General features: G+C 53.3%; 1 protein-coding gene across 1 annotated transcript in view; it reads left to right on the plus strand.

Moving 5' to 3' along the window:
* Nucleotides 1-531: 531 nt before the first annotated feature.
* PAPPA2 (pappalysin 2) overlaps nt 532-16,424 on the plus strand; it is an 888,990-nt gene continuing 873,097 nt past the window's right edge. The window contains exon 1 of the mRNA XM_078650337.1: nt 532-1,300. Within this exon, the coding sequence (XP_078506463.1) occupies nt 532-1,300 (769 nt within the window). The remainder of the gene's footprint in view (nt 1,301-16,424) is intronic.

A 16,424-nucleotide genomic window follows, 5' to 3' on the forward strand; every position in this document is an offset into this window, starting at 1 on the left:
AACTATACAATAAGCATGTATGTGCCTCATTAGACCGTTTCTACACGTTTGACATCCCAGACTAAAAATTAAGTGCGTCTGTGGCCACACCCCCTTCAACCTATTGGACTGCCCACAGCAGCGTCGCTGCTCCCAGATTCAGGGTGCACCCATCAGGTGTTCCAGAGGGCAGGTCAAGCATCCTTGGGTGCCTTTGCCAGCTTGTTTCCATCACCAGGATAACGCCAAGCGTCTTGAAGCCTGCTGCTTCGGTTTATAACCACTGACGAGGATAGCGCACAGGTGGGAGACAGAGCGAGAATAGAGCCCAGAAGAAAGAGAAAACTTTGTGTTGCTCAAAGTGAAGGAGCAAAGGATTTCAAAGGAAGAATAAACGGGCAGAAGGAAATAAGAGGCAACACAACTTTTGCCCTGTGGCGTGCCCACTGAACACTGGATATTTGCCACTGAAGTGACTGGGAAAGACGTCCCAAGTCTTTGAAGCCGTTGGCATCACACTTGTCCACAAGCATCAACCACACAGCCCATGCCATGCCGCACACACGCCTCTTGTTATTGGTCCTCGCGCTGTGGGCAACCAGAGCTGCCAAGCTCAGCCCCGTGGTGCAACACAAGCGGGCACTGGTGATGCGGGCAGAACGGGACCTGCTGCCCAAGGAAGGGGAACGCTGCCGCCTGGGGGGCGGGAACCGGCGGCCTCCCCAGGCCCCCCAGCACCAGCCGTTCGGAGTTTACCCCAGAAGCCCCCCATCGACCCTTGGGGGTCTCATGAAGGGAGATGCACCGGGGTTACAGAGACGGCCATCCGCAGAGGGGTCTCCAGTGGGAAACGCTCCCAGCCAGGCTGTGAGGAGAGTCACGAGAAATGCTCCGGCCATGTGGTCCCCTGGTGGCGGAGACGGCGCCTCTGCAACAAGTCGGCATGCCCACCACAGACGAGGAAGCAAGCACAGTCCTCACAGCAAACTGGGCAGCGGCTTTGGCCACGCCGGCCTCGGGGATGGTGGAAATGGCGGGAGGCGGCCAAGGCACGCCGAGGCACATGCCAACGAGCACATTGAGGTATTCCACCCCTGGCACCAGCACCCTGGGCACGGGCCTAAAGAGTGGGACGAGCCACTGCCCAGCCCTTCACATGCAGCCAGTGAAGAGCTGGCGGCTCTTTACTTCTCCAGAAACCGAGAGGAAGTGCTAGTGGTGAGACCGGAAGCGCTGGACAGGAAGCTGCCCAGAAAGGAGTTCACCGTGGAAGTCTGGGTAAAACCAGAAGGAGGGCAAGGCAACCCTGCCGTCATTGCAGGTAAGACTTGTATCAACACGGCCAACTCAGGCTATGTCCCTCCTCAAAATAATCCCCCCCCACCTCACCCCCTTGTCACACATAACTCTATCACTAACACCGCAAGCACAATGTACATTGGGGCCAATTTACTTTATGTCTCCAAGAAAGCATGCTCCAAATCCTGAGCTTTCCTTTCACAAACTACTGTAATCTGGTACTTTAATCTGATTGGTTTATTGTGAGACAATGTCACTTCTCCCAGAATGCCCTGAATTATTGGTTACTTGAACCCATAGGCTGCCCAAAGATCTTTTAGCCTGGGAGGCAAAGTTGTTTTAGAGCAATAAAGCGAGGGTTGTACTGCACCGGCTCCCACGACGTGCGTGCAGGGTTGTCATTTACTATTCGACAGTCTGTGTTTTTTTCACGCCTCAGTGCTAAACATGCTGATCACAAAGGCGAGTAAGTTCTGTTGGCTGAAAAACGAAGACTGCTGCACGCCACCCTCGAGGCAAGAGATCAGTTGGCAGCGATGTATGCGCTACATAAAGGCCACCTGTGGTAATTCTGGTGTGCTGGGCGAGCCTCCCCTCTTTCAGGGATGAGAAGAGGACCCAGCTATTTCTTAGAGCGCAGCACGACCCTAGACATCGGCAGCGCCCGAGACAACGAGCATGTACGATTCCCAGCTCGTTTCTGAGTGAAAGCAAACTCGTGCAAAACGCCTTGAGGCGGTTGGGTTTGTAGCGCGCTCGACTCCTGAGCCACAAATGCATACAAATTATGGCGCATATCAGCTGCTTAAACTCAGATGTACTTGAGGGTGGGGGGGGGGGGTATCTTCACACTCATGATAAGGTCTCCCCAGCATCTTATTTTGTGTTAGGGAGGGAGGTTGGCGCTAAAACCTGTGGGCTATACATATGCCCCCCCCCCCCCCCAACTGATGGATTGACTCCTTATTATAAATACAATCCTTGTTAGTTCCAATTGAGGAATAAAGAAAACGTATAATAAAGTGATTCGCCCAAGATCACTCAGCGTGTTGACGTGGTGAAGGAACGATTAGAATAGCTCAGGTCGCTTGCTTCCATTAAACTCAACAGGCTAACCAGTAACTCTCTTCAGCTGCCAGGACACCTATGCACTACAAATAACCGAGTAATAATAACAACAGGGCATTGTTTTTACAGAGAAATTCACAACACCGTTTTAGCGTTTCTAAGCGATATTAAAGGTGTTGCCATTACTCACACTAATTCCACTCACTTTTTCACATTTATACCGTCGAATATCTGAGTAGAGACTTGTTTTGCACTCGTGACTTCCCGGTGACACCTGCTGGGCATGAAACTGAGTTATCAGACGTATCTTGCTCCAGTCCTAGGCTTTTATTTAAGAACTTCTAGAATTCTGTGTTTTAGAAGACACAGCCCTTGGTAACCACATTGAAGCAAATATATAAAGAGCACAGCCAGAGGGGGTTCTAGAAGGAAAGGTTGAATTGGAATGTAGTTTCTGAGGTGGGAGTATCAGGCAAATGACACTTTTCGGGCTCTCCCTCATGACCTCCCCGGATTTCCTCACTGCTACCCTCCGCCAGTGCCCCTCATCTCTCCTTAGCCCCTCCCCCTCATGACCTCCTGGGCCTCCCTCACTGCCACCCTCCGCCAGTGCCCCTCATCTCTCCATAGCCCCTCCCCCTCATGACCTCCTGGGCCTCCCTCACTGCTACCCTCCGCCAGTGCCCCTCATCTCTCCATAGCCCCTCCCCCTCATGACCTCCTCCTGGGACTCCCTCATTGCTACCCTCCGCCAGTGCCCCTCATCTCTCCATAGCCCCTCCCCCTCATGACCTCCTGGGCCTCCCTCACTGCTACCCTCCGCCAGTGCCCCTCATCTCTCCATAGCCCCTCCCCCTCATGACCTCCTCCTGGGACTCCCTCACTGCTACCCTCCGCCAGTGCCCCTCATCTCTCCATAGCCCCTCCCCCCCATGACCTCCTCGGACTCCCTCACTGCTACCCTCCGCCAGTGCCCCTCATCTCTCCATAGCCCCTCCCCCTCATGACCTCCTCCTGGGACTCCCTCACTGCTACCCTCCGCCAGTGCCCCTCATCTCTCCATAGCCCCTCCCCCTCATGACCTCCTCCTGGGACTCCCTCACTGCTACCCTCCGCCAGTGCCCCTCATCTCTCCATAGCCCCTCCCCCTCATGACCTCCTGGGCCTCCCTCACTGCTACCCTCCGCCAGTGCCCCTCATCTCTCCATAGCCCCTCCCCCTCATGACCTCCTCCTGGGACTCCCTCACTGCTACCCTCCGCCAGTGCCCCTCATCTCTCCATAGCCCCTCCCCCTCATGACCTCCTCCTGGGACTCCCTCACTGCTACCCTCCGCCAGTGCCCATCATCTCTCCGTAGCCCCTCCCCCTCATGACCTCCTCCTGGGACTCCCTCACTGCTACCCTCCGCCAGTGCCCCTCATCTCTCCATAGCCCCTCCCCCTCATGACCTCCTCCTGGGACTCCCTCACTGCTACCCTCCGCCAGTGCCCCTCATCTCTCCATAGCCCCTCCCCCTCATGACCTCCTCCTGGGACTCCCTCACTGCTACCCTCCGCCAGTGCCCCTCATCTCTCCATAGCCCCTCCCCCTCATGACCTCCTCCTGGGACTCCCTCACTGCTACCCTCCGCCAGTGTCCCTCATCTCTCCATAGCCCCTCCCCCTCATGACCTCCTCCTGGGACTCCCTCACTGCTACCCTCCGCCAGTGCCCCTCATCTCTCCATACCCCCTCCCCCTCATGACCTCCTCCTGGGACTCCCTCACTGCTACCCTCCGCCAGTGCCCATCATCTCTCTGTAGCCCCTCCCCTTCATGACCTCCTTGGACTCCCTCAGTGCTACCCTCCGCCAGTGTCCCTCATCTCTCCATAGCCCCTCCCCCTCATGACCTCCTCCTCAGATTCCCTCACTGCCACCCTCCGCCAGTGCCCCTCATCTCTCCGTAGCCCCTCCCCCTCATGACCTCCTGGGACTCCCTCACTGCCACCCTCCGCCCGTGCCCCTCATCTATCCATAGGCCCTCCCCCTAATGACCTCTTCGGACTCCCTCACTGCCACCCTCCGCCAGTGCCCCTCATCTCTCCTTAGCCCCTCCCCCTCATGACCTCCTCCTGGGACTCCCTCACTGCTATCCTCCACCAGTGCCCCTCATCTCTCCTTATCCCCTCCCCCTCATGACCTCCTCCTGAGACTCCCTCACTGCCACCCTCCGCCAGTGCCCCTCATCTCTCCATAGCCCCTCCCCCTCATGACCTCCTCCTGGGCCTCCCTCACTGCTACCCTCCGCCAGTGGCCCTCATCTCTCCTTAGCCCCTCCCCCTCATGACCTCCTGGGCCTCCCTCACTGCTACCCTCCGCCAGTGCCCCTCATCTCTCCTTAGCCCCTCCCCCTCATGACCTCCTGGGCCTCCCTCACTGCTACCCTCCGCCAGTGCCCCTCATCTCTCCTTAGCCCCTCCCCCTCATGACCTCCTCCTGGGCCTCCCTCACTGCTACCCTCCGCCAGTGCCCCTTATCTCTCCTTAGCCCCTCCCCCTCATGACCTCCTGGGCCTCCCTCACTGCTACCCTCCGCCAGTGCCCCTCATCTCTCCTTAGCCCCTCCCCCTCATGACCTCCTGGGCCTCCCTCACTGCTACCCTCCGCCAGTGCCCCTCATCTCTCCTTAGCCCCTCCCCCTCATGACCTCCTGGGCCTCCCTCACTGCTACCCTCCGCCAGTGACCCTCATCTCTCCATAGCCCCTCCCCCTCATGACCTCCTGGGCCTCCCTCACTGCTACCCTCCGCCAGTGCCCCTCATCTCTCCTTAGCCCCTCCCCCTCATGACCTCCTGGGCCTCCCTCACTGCTACCCTCCGCCAGTGCCCCTCATCTCTCCATAGCCCCTCCCCCTCATGACCTCCTGGGCCTCCCTCACTGCCACCCTCCGCCAGTGCCCCTCATCTCTCCATAGCCCCTCCCCCTCATGACCGCCTCCTGGGACTCCCTCACTGCTACCCTCCGCCAGTGCCCCTCATCTCTCCATAGCCCCTCCCCCTCATGACCGCCTCCTGGGACTCCCTCACTGCTACCCTCCGACAGTGCCCCTCATCTCTCCATAGCCCCTCCCCCTCATGACCTCCTCCTGGGACTCCCTCACTGCCACCCTCCACCCGTGCCCCTCATCTCTCCATAGCCCCTCCCCCTCATGACCTCCTCCTGGGACTCCCTCACTGCTACCCTCCGCCAGTGTCCCTCATCTCTCCATAGCCCCTCCCCCTCATGACCTCCTCATCAGATTCCCTCACGGCCACCCTCCGCCAGTGCCCCTCATCTCTCCGTAGCCCCTCCCCCTCATGACCTCCTGGGACTCCCTCACTGCCACCCTCCACCCGTGCCCCTCATCTATCCATAGGCCCTCCCCCTAATGACCTCTTCAGACTCCCTCACTGCCACCCTCCGCCAGTGCCCCTCATCTCTCCTTAGCCCCTCCCCCTCATGACCTCCTCCTGAGACTCCCTCACTGCCACCCTCCGCCCGTGCCCCTCATCTATCCATAGGCCCTCCTCCTAATGACCTCTTCGGACTCCCTCACTGCCACCCTCCGCCAGTGCCCCTCATCTCTCCATAGCCCCTCCCCCTCATGACCTCCTCCTGGGACTCCCTCACTGCTACCCTCCGCCAGTGCCCCTCATCTCTCCATAGCCCCTCCCCCTCATGACCTCCTCCTGGGACTCCCTCACTGCTACCCTCCGCCAGTGCCCCTCATCTCTCCATAGCCCCTCCCCCTCATGACCTCCTCCTGGGACTCCCTCACTGCTACCCTCCGCCAGTGCCCCTCATCTCTCCATAGCCCCTCCCCCTCATGACCTCCTCCTGGGACTCCCTCACTGCTACCCTCCGCCAGTGCCCCTCATCTCTCCATAGCCCCTCCCCCTCATGACCTCCTCCTGGGACTCCCTCACTGCTACCCTCCGCCAGTGCCCCTCATCTCTCCATAGCCCCTCCCCCTCATGACCTCCTCCTGGGACTCCCTCACTGCTACCCTCCGCCAGTGCCCCTCATCTCTCTGTAGCCCCTCCCCTTCATGACCTCCTCGGACTCCCTCACTGCTACCCTCCGCCAGTGTTCCTCATCTCTCCATAGCCCCTCCCCCTCATGACCTCCTCCTGGGACTCCCTCACTGCCACCCTCCGCCAGTGCCCCTCATCTCTCCGTAGCCCCTCCCCCTCATGACCTCCTGGGACTCCCTCACTGCCACCCTCCGCCCGTGCCCCTCATCTATCCATAGGCCCTCCCCCTAATGACCTCTTCGGACTCCCTCACTGCCACCCTCCGCCAGTGCCCCTCATCTATCCATAGCCCCTCCCCCTCATGACCTCCTCCTGAGACTCCCTCACTGCCACCCTCCGTCAGTGACCCTCATCTCTCCATAGCCCCTCCCCCTCATGACCTCCTCCTGGGACTCCCTCACTGCTACCCTCCGCCAGTGCCCCTCATCTCTCCATAGCCCCTCCCCCTCATGACCTCCTCCTGGGACTCCCTCACTGCTACCCTCCGCCAGTGCCCCTCATCTCTCCATAGCCCCTCCCCCTCATGACCTCCTCCTGGGACTCCCTCACTGCTACCCTCCGCCAGTGCCCCTCATCTCTCCATAGCCCCTCCCCCTCATGACCTCCTCCTGGGACTCCCTCACTGCTACCCTCCGCCAGTGCCCCTCATCTCTCTGTAGCCCCTCCCCTTCATGACCTCCTCGGACTCCCTCACTGCTACCCTCCGCCAGTGCCCCTCATCTCTCCATAGCCCCTCCCCTCATGACCTCCTCCTGGGACTCCCTCACTGCTACCCTCCGCCAGTGCCCCTCATCTCTCTGTAGCCCCTCCCCTTCATGACCTCCCCGGATTTCCTCACTGCTACCCTCCGCCAGTGCCCCTCATCTCTCCTTAGCCCCTCCCCCTCATGACCTCCTGGGCCTCCCTCACTGCTACCCTCCGCCAGTGCCCCTCATCTCTCCATAGCCCCTCCCCCTCATGACCTCCTCCTGGGACTCCCTCACTGCTACCCTCCGCCAGTGCCCCTCATCTCTCCATAGCCCCTCCCCCTCATGACCTCCTCCTGGGACTCCCTCACTGCTACCCTCCACCAGTGCCCCTCATCTCTCCATAGCCTCTCCCCCTCATGACCTCCTCCTGGGACTCCCTCACTGCTACCCTCCGCCAGTGCCCCTCATCTCTCTGTAGCCCCTCCCCTTCATGACCTCCTCGGACTCCCTCACTGCTACCCTCCGCCAGTGTTCCTCATCTCTCCATAGCCCCTCCCCCTCATGACCTCCTCCTCAGATTCCCTCACTGCCACCCTCCGCCAGTGCCCCTCTTCTCTCCGTAGCCCCTCCCCCTCATGACCTCCTGGGACTCCCTCACTGCCACCCTCCGCCCGTGCCCCTCATCTATCCATAGGCCCTCCCCCTAATGACCTCTTCGGACTCCCTCACTGCCACCCTCCGCCAGTGCCCCTCATCTATCCATAGCCCCTCCCCCTCATGACCTCCTCCTGGGACTCCCTCACTGCTACCCTCCGCCAGTGCCCCTCATCTCTCCATAGCCCCTCCCCCTCATGACCTCCTCCTGGGACTCCCTCACTGCTACCCTCGGCCAGTGCCCCTCATCTCTCCATAGCCCCTCCCCCTCATGACCTCCTCCTGGGACTCCCTCACTGCTACCCTCCGCCAGTGCCCCTCATCTCTCTGTAGCCCCTCCCCTTCATGACCTCCTCGGACTCCCTCACTGCTACCCTCCGCCAGTGCCCCTCATCTCTCCATAGCCCCTCCCCTCATGACCTCCTCCTGGGACTCCCTCACTGCTACCCTCCGCCAGTGCCCCTCATCTCTCTGTAGCCCCTCCCCCTCATGACCTCCTCCTTCAGATTCCCTCACTGCCACCCTCCGCCAGTGCCCCTCATCTCTCCGTAGCCCCTCCCCCTCATGACCTCCTCCTGGGACTCCCTCACTGCCACTCTCCGCCAGTGTCCCTCATCTCTCCGTAGCCCCTCCCCCTCATGACCTCCTCCTGGGACTCCCTCACTGCCACTCTCCGCCAGTGTCCCTCATCTCTCCGTAGCCCCTCCCCCTCATGACCTCCTCCTGGGACTCCCTCACTGCCACCCTCCGCCCGTGCCCCTCATCTATCCATAGCCCCTCCCCCTCATGACCTCTTCGGACTCCCTCACTGCCACCCTCCGCCAGTGCCCCTCATCTATCCATAGCCCCTCCCCCTCATGACCTCTTCGGACTCCCTCACTGCCACCCTCCGCCAGTGCCCCTCATCTCTCCATAGCCCCTCCCCCTCATGACCTCTTCGGACTCCCTCACTGCCACCCTCCGCCAGTGCCCCTCATCTATCCATAGCCCCTCCCCCTCATGACCTCTTCGGACTCCCTCACTGCCACCCTCCGCCAGTGCCCCTCATCTCTCCAAAGCCCCTCCTCCTCGGATTCCCTCATTGCCACTCTCCCTACAAGTGCCCTTCATCAAATTAAATCACCGCGTTGGGTCATCTCAGGTGGTGAAATAAGGGCGCCTCAATGGTGGCCATTCATGTCTGGGAGGAGAGAACGTCCCAGAGGGGGCCTTCCCTGATTTTAAAAAGAAGAACAATTAGCCACACATTCTCTTACCTGCTGGTTCATTGTCACAGCCAATGTGATAAGCAGCTGCGGGGCAAGGAAAGGCGAATCAGGATAAACAAACTTTTTTTCTCCAGTGTGGAATAGAAAAGGAAATATCCAGGCAGCAGAACGGTTAAGGGTACAGGTAAGGTTGCCCAGTGCCAAAGAAAGGATTTGTCACCTTCCCTTGACCCAATTGTACCTGTACGAGTGGGCGAGGACACAGCCCACCTTTCTAAAAGGCGATGCGTGATTGGGGGTGCCTGTGAGAGAGTGAGCCCTGGCCCAATCACGCAACTCTGAGGAAGAACGTTTAAAATGAAATTGCCATTTACTACTGGCCTTCGAGACGTCATTGCTGGGGCCAGGCTCATGGTTGGATGTGCCATTCTCATGTCTGGGTGGGCCTGCTCCACACAGTGACGCATTTCCTGTACCCAAACGACACGAGCGTAAAATTAGCTCGCTGAGCCATCTTGTCCGTAGAGCCAGTGCCAAGGTCTTTGCCTAACGAGAACGTGCATTTGAGGAAACATGTACTAGCTGTCCACTGGCAGTTTTCCCACCCGTGAATTATGCTCAGGTCTACCTGTTTAGGTTATATCGTTTTGCATGCCAGGAATTCCAGGGCCACGCTGTTAATAGAATAATTCAAAATTACAGGTCCCACAATGCATAGTACTACTGGCCACCACGCAGCACTGAAAGTAAATGCGTGGGTCAGTCAGGTACTCAGTCGTAGAAATTACCTTTCATCCACCAGAGCCATTGCATAAACAACGTCAGCAGGTGGGAGACTACCTCACACAGACTTCCACAGTTTTGAGCTGTACAACATCGAAATGCGTAGTTCAATTAAAGGTACCAAGCCAGCTGCGGGCTCGAACTGAACTCACAGTTTAAAGTTTGTCGTGGTGTTTAAGCTAGCCACTCTAGGCATGCTGGGAAATGTTGACCTATATTTATAATGGGAAATGCACCTGAAATCCCAGCATTTATTCTCAATCCAATAACCTCAAAAGGATGAAACTGTAAGCCTGTCCGAGAAAGGATTCGATTCGAATCGAGAAATTCATGCTGCGCAGACCTCTGCTGCAGGTGCACTAACCAAGTAAGCTTCCTTAGACACTAAAAAGTGCAGACTCTTCCCCTTTTCTTCCCTTCTCGCTCCAAAACTTCATATATGAATTTTTGACCCCAGGAGTATTTTCAAGCTATTTGCATCTGTTATGAATTGTTCCTGCTGGCAGCTGCTTGGCTCACAATCCGCCTGCTGCCTGTGATGGTAACCGCAGGAACGGTAATACAACATTGGCTAATGGTCAGCAAAGTGGCTCAGTTAGTTACATGCTTGCTCCTGAAATGTGCAGTGAACTGGAGGTCACAAGTTCAAATGCGGGCAGTGCTGACAGCCCTTCCAGACTTCTGATGTTGATGAAGGAACCACTGTTACACGTGGTTATTTTAATAAAGCCTTTTATGACGACATACCTCAGTTGTCACAGTAATAATGGGCGCCATACTTACTCACTACATTTTTTCACCAGTGAAGGATGAAATGCTTGGTTAGTCCTGCCAGGATTGTAATTTAAGACCTGCAGTTTACTCGCCGACTCCTCTGCCTCGTGTGCTCATCCCACTGAGCTGTATTTCTGTATGCAGCCTTGATGCCCAGGGCACCATCTTCATGTGGTGAAATAGCGTGTCATGTTGGGTTTTATGTAACACTTACGCTATCCTTGTGAATATTTTTTTATTCATTTAGAAATTTTCTAAAGCTTACACTCATCCCCAAAAGGATATCCAAGCGATAGACACATTCATGACCAAGAAAGCACCAAACTAAATAAAAGTAGGGAACGGGGGCAGCACATGTAAAGAAGAGACACACCACTAGCCAGAGAACAACCCTGAGTGAGTTCTGAAATGCGGTAAGTTTATGCAGGGCTTTATCTGTCTCCCACCCTCTGTCGCCCTCCTCCCTCTTTCACCCTCCTCCCTCTGTCACCCTCTATCGCCCTCCTCCCTCTGTAGCCCTCTGTCCCCCTCCTCCCTCTGTCTGTCTCCCTCTGTCTCTGCCCTCTGTCTCCCTCCCTCTGTCTCCATCCCTGGTTCTCCCTCTGTCTGTCATCCTCTATCACCCTCCCTCTCCCTACCTCTACCTCCCTCTGTCTGTCACCCTCTGTCTCCCTCCCTTACTCTCCCTCCCTCTGTCTGTCTCTGTCTCCCTCCCTTTCCCTCCCTTTCCCTCCCTCCCTCTGTCTCCCTCCCTCTACCTCCCTCTGTCTCCCTCCCTCTGTCTCCCTCCCTCTGTCACCCCTTCATCTCACCCTGCCTGTGTGTGCCCGGGCTGAGACAGCTTCCCAGGCTCACACATACACAGCCGCACCTGAGCACTTCACAGGCCTTTAACCCCTTCACTGCGGCGGCTATTCCGCCGCAGTGCTAAGGGGGCGGGGCGGGGCGGCCGCATGCTGGTGACGGAACCGCTCCGTCACCAGCCGCGGTTGCGCTGTGCTCATGACGGAACGGTTCCGTCACGGCCCCGCCCGCTCAATGGAACGCTCAGCGCAGGCGTGGAATCCGCGCCGCGCACGCGCTCCGAGCGGGCCGCGACGGAACCGCTCCGTCATTAGTACAGCGTGACCGCAGCTGATGACGGAGTGGTTCCGTCACCAGCAGGGGAGGGATTAAAAGACCATTTGCATGTTAATGAGGCCATTGTATTTCACCTTTTCTTGGCGCCGCTGCAGCTCCACTCTGATTATCACTGGAATGCCAGGCCCCCACAGAGCAGCAAAGCTTCTCAGAGTCGCAGGCAGTGTTTGCAGACACTCTTTCAATATATCTTTTTTTAAAACACGGTACGATGTCTGAAAGGTCCGCAGGCCGCCAAGGAAGGCTTGCCGGGCCGCTGGCGGTCCGCGGGCTGTCCCACGAGTACCCGTGCTCTAGAGGGTCAGTAGAAACAGACTTTATTCCTGAAGATTTTTGCACCTGTATTGGAAACCTCCCCGGTGCCAGGGCCGGACTGGGAGCCCAAAGCAGCCCTCGCAAGTAAGAAGGACCGCCACAACCCCCCCCCACCTCCTCTTCCCCCTGTGAAGCACTGCTACTAAACAAAACTGTACCCAAGCACTACAGCTTTTGTTACTGGGGGGGCAATATTGCAGCACAGTCGCAAAACCGCCCCACCGATCCAATCCAGCCTCGTGGGGATCCGCCGGATCTCCGCTATTGCTAGTCCGACCCTGTCCAGTGCACATGGCAGAGCAATGTAAAAATAGCTCTTTGACCTGCAGGAAGCCAGCGAAGGGACTTTATGCTTAAAGGTTCTTACAGAGACTCTGTTGGAAAGTTTACAAATCACACTAGCAGCTACATTTTGAATACTTTGCAGTGGTGTAAAGAGATAATCAGGCATATAGGGCATGCCCGTAATCAAGCTGACATGTAATAAGTGCCCGAATTATGATTTTACGGTGATGGATAGGAATTCCACTGAAAATCCTGCGAAGTGGCCACATGATCCAAGGCAGCTCCACACACTGCATTTGCTGGATCTTCCATACAAATTGATTCATCAACGAAGAAGCCTCAGGGCCTGATTCACAAAGGAAAACTTACCCCTTTGTGTAAGTTTACGATTTTATGCAATTTACAGACCAATTTTACGTGTAGTATCCTTACGACTGCAATGTTTCGTCACTTCTGGCAGAGATGCCACACATAAAAAGATAGGCAAACATTGGTATGTGCATTGAAAAAAATTGTAAAATTACACAAAAGTGTAAGTTTACCTTTGTGAATCAGGCCATACATTCTTTTCTGCTTTCTTGGGGCTCAAAACCAAATCCAAAGTGTTCAACCACCAAGTGCCATTCCAAATAGAGTCAGCCTCTGTAAACAGGAGTACCTCTGTTTTGTCTGCGTTGTTTCAAGTAATGACCATAGAACTCTCATTTTTCCCAGGTCCCTTTGTGAGTAGCCCACCCAGTCCAGTTTTTTTGCTTTGCATTATGGGACTTGTAATCCTCTTTACCTTTGTTTTACAATGAGGGCTATAGGCCAGAGAAAGCAAAGCTGAACCTGGATTGGATGAGTTAGTCACCCACAAACTTTGGAATTTGAGAGAACTGCAAGCCTGAGGGAAAGAATAGATGGACCTCAAAGCTTTTCCTTGTTGGTTGCTTGTGCAGCGCCTACACTACCCTAAGTCAATTTCAAATCGCTACAGGGTGAACAGAAGGGGACACGAGTAGAAAAGAAGCATGGCTTAGGGTGAGGATAGTAAACAGTCTAGGGTTGCAAAGAAAAGGAGTGGGTGGGGCACAGTCCTGTGCTTTGTCTGAGAACCTACTGTGTTCTGGGAGTTGTATTCTTGATGTATTACCATTAAACCAATTAGACAACATAGGAAAGTCCAGTACATAAAAATCCATGCACTGATAGCATGCAGCAAGGTGTCAACTTCTATGCTGAGGTTTCTGTACCCAAACCATAATGTTCTAGAACTGCAAGTTAGCCGAGCCAGACCAGAACGCCTGGCAAAGAAAAAAAGGTGAAATTAAAGTCCTTAGGTTTCTGAGGCCCATAAATGAGTAGCATTGTCCAGATTTTTTCTCTGTGTTCAGGATTTGTAGTTATGTTGATCCCATTTGACTGCAAGCACTAGGATGTAAAGATAAACAACCGAATGGATGAGCTACTTACCTGGAAAATCTGAGGGTTCTGTGAGGCCTCCTTTAAAACAGGTAGGGGAGTTTTGTCAGGCACTTTATCATTTTTGGGTTTGTTTTTGTGGCGAAAGGATTCCCGTAGGAGAGAACTACAATATTTAAGTTTTATTTTTCAGATAATATTTTTTAAGGTTAACTGAGAATCTACACAAAAGAAGCAGGATAGAAAAATGAAGTAAATAAGGATGATCCATGATTACCAAAGTTGGATGGGCCATGTTACACTGCCAACAAATGAAGTGAAGAAATATGTTCTATGCTTACCAAAGATGGATGGGCCATGTTACACTGCAGAGCCAACTTTTTTTTTAACTGCCTGCTATACATAATATGTTCTAGCCATTTGTCGGGACATTGTAATTCAACATTTATTATTTTGTCATAACCCCTTTTAATATTTTCTCGGAAAGGTTGAGCCTCAACACCCAGGGGGGTGTTAAGGAAATAAATACTTTTGCACTTTCCCAGGAGCAATGAAAGAAACACACAATACTGCAGGTTGCTGTTGCTCAGGAACATATGGAATGTATTGGTCGGTATTCATGCATACTTGCTGGCCTGCAAGGAAGAAGTCAATGCACACACTGGTGCTCTCAGGCTTACACTTAGTAATGCCACCCTAGCAGAACTAAATGGTGCCAAATATGGCCAAAGAGAGAGATGCAGGATCGGCACCGTGTCAATTGCACAATGTGCCAATTATAATACAGATATATAGTGTGAACAGATATGAACAACCTGATAAGCAAGCTAACATGGCAGTCAAAAAATAAAGTGACCTCTGAGTTGGTTCTGAGCAGCTGTAGATGCTTGTCCAGGCAAGGTCAGATGTGTATTAAGTGCAAACATATGGAGATATATATTTTACCTCAACAGAGGAAGCCAAGGCTAGCAAGGCACCCTGAAAAGTATTGGAATAGACCACTCAGAACCTCTGGAATTTTCACTCATTTGTGAGAAACATGTGCTGTGAGATTCACCATTGGGCTCTGTTTATTTAAAATGTTCCCAAATCGAGAAACTACCTCCTTGAACCCCCTGGTGTTTCGTATATGTATATATATATATATATATATATATATATATATATATATATATATATATATATATATATATATATATATATATATATACAAAAAAGAAGGAGAGAACTCTGGATAGGTCTCAGTTTAGGTGTAAAGCAGCTCCTGTTAGAGCACTCTCAACACCAGCGACACTCTAGATCTGCTCACCTCAAATGTCTGTTTTTCTATCAAAGTTTTTAAGCATAGGATTAGACAGTGCTATCCATGCCGAGATAGAAAATGACAAAGTCTTTCGCCATTTAAACAGCAAAGTCTTTAAGCATAGGACTAGTACAGTGCAGTCCTTGCCGAGCTGTCAAATAACAAAAGCCTGTGTCAGGGGTTGCTTTTATTCATTCCAGGTTGGCTTGAGTTGGTATTTTACCAATTCAAAGCTGTAATATTGTGCCTGGAGTGATAAATGGCTTTTGTTATATATATATATGTCTCTCTTTCTCTCTCTGTCTCTCTCTCTCTCTTTCTCTCTCTCTCTCTCGCCCCCCCTTACATTGATTTGTTCGAGTACAGGGTGGTTTCACATAGATATGTGTATAGATATGCTTTAAAGATCCTTTCTTTAATTACATGTAGTTACTGGAGGTATAGAACACGCCGCCAAGGAGCAGATCTTGTCTGCTCAACCTCACAGTCAGGTCTCTTACGAACGATTTCTGTTTCCATGTGTTAGTGGCTCATCCATGCCAGATTGTTTCTTTGTACTCTGTTATCTGTGGTCTGTAACCTCCTGATGAGCAGATGACCCCAAAAATGTAAAATTGTGGAAGGCATGCACAATTTGGACTACTCACAACTGATAAGCCTTTGGCATCGATGATTCAGGACACCGTTTTGACTTGTTGTTCTCACAGGTACAAACATTTTGCATTTCAAGCAAGAGTCCCACTCCTGGTCTGCTCATGCTCTGATCTACTTGTATTGCATGATTTCACAATAACGAAGATTAACAAACCTCCTTCCATTTAGTCATCAAGGGTAAGAAATCTAACAAAAAAGCTGCTGACATCCTCCATGCCTCCTCTGATGATTCGTCAGGCAACCTAGATCACCTCAATCAAATCACTACCACTTACCTTGATGAGGTAATCCCACTCAAGAAAATTAAAATCTCCTGAAGCAATACTATGAGACACAGTTCTCAAAAGCCTCCGGAAAAATGTCAAGCATCCCTGCCCACAGACTACCTTGTTACATCTGTGACCCCAGCTACAAATCAGTCATACACCGAGGAAAGACCTTCATCAATTTTGATTATTGGTCCTGACAACTCTCCCAGGGAACTCTTTTTCAGTGCTTTAAGTGGGCTGAACAAAGTGGGGTGTCTCTAAAATGGGCATGGCCTAAGAAGCATAATTAGAGGCGAGGTGTATATAGTTAAGGGCGTGGGTTAAAATATGTAAACAAAAATCCTATGCTTCCTATAGCGTGCCACAGGATCAGTATATTGGTGCTTCTAAGTGAACTTTCTGTTATTTCATCCAGACATATAAAAAAGGACAGATGGCTAGAACAAGACAGGAAGTGTTGGACTGGTCAGTGCTTTTTACCTGTTTACGATCAATGGGTAAACAATGATTTTTTGTGAATAATTAGAATTGAAAATCTTTCAATTCTG

This window comes from Lissotriton helveticus, chromosome 1_1 (assembly GCF_964261635.1).
Source record: "Lissotriton helveticus chromosome 1_1, aLisHel1.1, whole genome shotgun sequence".
Taxonomy (NCBI): Eukaryota; Metazoa; Chordata; class Amphibia; order Caudata; family Salamandridae; genus Lissotriton; species Lissotriton helveticus.